General features: G+C 48.0%; 2 protein-coding genes across 2 annotated transcripts; both read right to left on the bottom strand.

Moving 5' to 3' along the window:
- Positions 1 to 213: 213 nt before the first annotated feature.
- Positions 214 to 585, bottom strand: H310_14882 (hypothetical protein; the record flags this gene model as incomplete). Its single annotated transcript, XM_008882845.1, has 1 exon — positions 214 to 585. The coding sequence occupies one exon, from the start codon at positions 583 to 585 to the stop codon at positions 214 to 216; it is 372 nt and encodes a 123-aa protein (XP_008881067.1).
- A 170-nt stretch (positions 586 to 755) lies between these two features.
- On the bottom strand, positions 756 to 1,562 carry H310_14881 (hypothetical protein; the record flags this gene model as incomplete). The annotated part of the gene is made up of 1 exon (XM_008882844.1): positions 756 to 1,562. One exon carries the CDS (start codon positions 1,560 to 1,562, stop codon positions 756 to 758), a length of 807 nt encoding a protein of 268 aa, XP_008881066.1.
- Positions 1,563 to 3,444: the final 1,882 nt, after the last annotated feature.

Genomic DNA, 3,444 nt, shown 5'->3' with positions numbered 1-3,444 from the left:
TACCCGCTGACCTTGTACGCCATCAAGCAGAGGCCCGTGATCATCTAACTGCTGACCAACACCGAGTCCTTGTAGCGCGTCAACGATGGTTTGCTTGATCATCACACTGGTGATTGCGCCGCGCGCCACGTCGCGCTCGTCCAGCATGTCCCGCACTTGGTCGACAATGTTTTTTGGTATGGCATCGATGGCAGGTTTTTGGCGCTCGAGAAGTTAGTAGACTTCAATGTACGGTGGGGTGCCGGAAGATTGGAGTCGTGGGGTTGTTCCTGCGAGCTGGACTTTCAGCGCTTCAAGCATGAGTGGATGGCGAAAGATGGGCGTGCCAAAGATGATGTATTTGGCAGGTAGGTTGTCTACTACATAGGCGAAGTGGTGCACGAGAGAAGCCAGTCCATGAGCCAGGGTGCCACGCATTGATGCGACCTTGGCAAACACTGGGAAAGTGACGACAAGCGCGGCGGCGACCACGTCACTGTTGTTGTCGATAAAATGGGGTGGCAGGACTGCAATGTTGGCTTGGTTCAGTGGCAACCCAGCAACAACCCAGGCACCAAACTGGTCTCCAGCTCGCTCATAATGCATGTGCCTATTAAAACCCACGCTGCCAAGCGACCAGCCACAACGAAGACAGATGCTGACAAGTGAAGGGCCACCCGTGCTACCGGAAGACACAAATGTGGCCGCTCCCTTGCGAATCGAATGAGTTCCAATCTCACTGCTGCGGACCGGATTGTCTTGAAATAGTGCCTGTTTCAAGCGTTTGCCGAATCTCGTGCGCTGAGACGAACCAGGAAAGAGTGCTCCAGCAGCAAGCATCGGGTTGCAGGCAAGGTACAGCCCAAGAGCAAGGAAAGAGCACATGTGTGGCTGTAGTGGGTTGGCATAGATGTGCCGAGGATCCCGCCGCTTGCTTCCACCTTGGTCGTGGACTTGAAGAACGTGACCCCTATGGCGTCTTCTTCGTACGACAAGTGTCCGAGCTGAATGGTTTCGGTTGACTTCGAGCGTGCCATCAGGTTCCACGACAATACGAGAAACAGGTGTAGGAACCCAGCGTCCATTGACGAAATTGTTGTGCGGCAAAGAGCTTCGGAAGCTCCAAAACCGAGAGGACGCTTTTCCGATTCCTTCACTGAAGTGGTCTGCTCGCTTGACGCTGTGATTCGCCGAATTTCTAACGGAGCTTTTAATGTCGTTATTTGTGCTGCTGCTGTAACTTGGAACACGTCTTTTAAGTCGCTGTCAAACTGTGGCGGCAGATGGACCTTTTGCATCTTGTAGTAGTTTTGCATGACTGACCTGTAGCCGGACATCGTGTTGGCCTTCACAGCAGTGTTTTGCATGGTCCAAACGATGAACTGGACGAACGACTCATACGAGAACGTTGCCAGGTTGATTGAGCCGTCATCCTTGAGAAGCTCATTGGTTTGATCGGTGTGCTGAATCCACTTGACAACTTGACGGATTCCCGAGGCGTATGCCTTCTTCGACCTTTCGGCCACCAGAGCACCATGAATATCCTCCAGCGTCGACGATTCGCGTGGCGGTAATGTCGTCATGTCAAGAAACGATATACTTGTGTTTCATCCAATCAGTGCTCGAGAATACTCGGCAGGCCTGGTGGCCTACACATCTATTGAATTTAGTATACCAGCCCTATGTAGTTCATTCAATGTACATTAACAGTCCGCAAAGGCATCCGGGGGACCTTCATCCGTATCTCACAAGCCAGATTGCCTTTTCTTTTGAAATTTTGTATGCTACTTGAGCTCACTGGCATAAAAAAATCATTCATTGAAAGTATTACTTGAGAAACGATAACCTGTAAACCTGTAAGATGTGTTACACGAAACATCGCTGTCAATGCAATTTCCACAACGACAAATAATACCCTCTGTACATTAGTAAAGTTTCCGGAAGGTATTACTGTATATTCGTGTAAGTGTGGTGTAAACAAATACATCTTTGGATTAATGCAATGTTATGTGCTCTCATCCATTCGAGAGGATGACCACCATCAGTGACGACGACTACAGTACGATGACATTACCTTGTACGATGACATTACCCAGTACATTCGGCAAGAGAACGTTAACCAAAGAAGAGCGTTTGGATATTCGTCTTCTTTGCGAATTTCGACGCAACAATGCTCCCGATGTGTCTACCACGATTGCTCGCCTTCTCGGACGGAGTCTCAAAGTCATCAAGGACGTCTGGTCCGAGTACTTGCGAACAAAATCCGTCGTGGATGTCCTACTGCCATCCAACAACAAGCAAAGAACCACGCGCATACCCCGCACACACGCAGCCACGTCACCGCTCCGGCAATTCATACGAGTACGCAGCATGACCCGTGTTCGCACCGTGGCGAAAGATGTTCTTGCTCTACTTCTCGAGTCCAACGTCATCAAATGCAATAACGTAGTGAACCATTCATCGGTCACTTTGGTGACAAACTTTGACGCTATATAACTTCATGGAATATTCTCGGATGGAGCTGATATATACATCATCGTGACCGCCAGATCAAGGTCTTTAATGTGATATGCGTGTAAATCAGTTTAGACGGTTCTAAGTGGTTGGGGTAATTTTGAATTCGTAACAAAAAACAATGCGAACCAATGATCGTCCACTTCTTAACTTGAATATTGTATACCAAATTGGTGAGTATGAATCGGCACCATCATCAGATCTATCAAATATTAGAGAATTATGAAATGTGAAGAGGTTATAATTTTGGGAGTACTGGTTGAGGAGATTCCAGAAACTCGGGACGAGACGTTCATGGGACGAGGCGCCAATGGGACGAGACTTTTAATGGTGCCACCAGTTTTCGTGAAATTTATTCCTCATTTTTGGTTTTGCCACCAACAAGACAAGTGTTTGCCTTAAACACTCCGAGGGGACGGGGGAAGCCCCAAGCCAAACACTCCACCATCCCAAGCACTGGCTTTCCACCGGGCGGCCTAGGTCTAGATTCGGGGAGATAAGCCGGGGTGATGGGGTTCTCGTTTGTGGAAATCCAAGATTATTCGTGGATGGGACCCCCAGGCTAAAATGCAAAGTCTTTTGGCGGCTATTTCAAAAATTAAGATTTCTTGGAATTTCTTGAATAAAACATTTCGTGTGCATGTTTTCGATTGTTTAAACAACTGTAGTTTGAAGGACTGTTGGTAAGGAATTTGTTGCATTTTCGGCGTCATTCCCAGGAACAGTTTTGTCTTCTTCAATTTTGCAGCAGCAGCAGCAGCAGCTTGCTCTTGAAGTTGCTCATGGTAATTGGCTGTAAGAAACATGCCACTTACCGTAATTGTTTTCCGTTCGGAACAGGCAAAAGTAGGACGGACTTTCGGACAGCTTCTTCACGACGTAGCCAGGATAAGTCAACTTCTTCTGAACGTTCAGCTTGGGGTTTGAATAGTGACAGTCGGTGCATCATGG

This window comes from Aphanomyces invadans, assembly GCF_000520115.1.
Source record: "Aphanomyces invadans strain NJM9701 unplaced genomic scaffold supercont1.99, whole genome shotgun sequence".
NCBI lineage: Eukaryota > Oomycota > Saprolegniomycetes > Saprolegniales > Verrucalvaceae > Aphanomyces > Aphanomyces invadans.
This window is presented reverse-complemented; position numbering and strand designations above follow the sequence as displayed.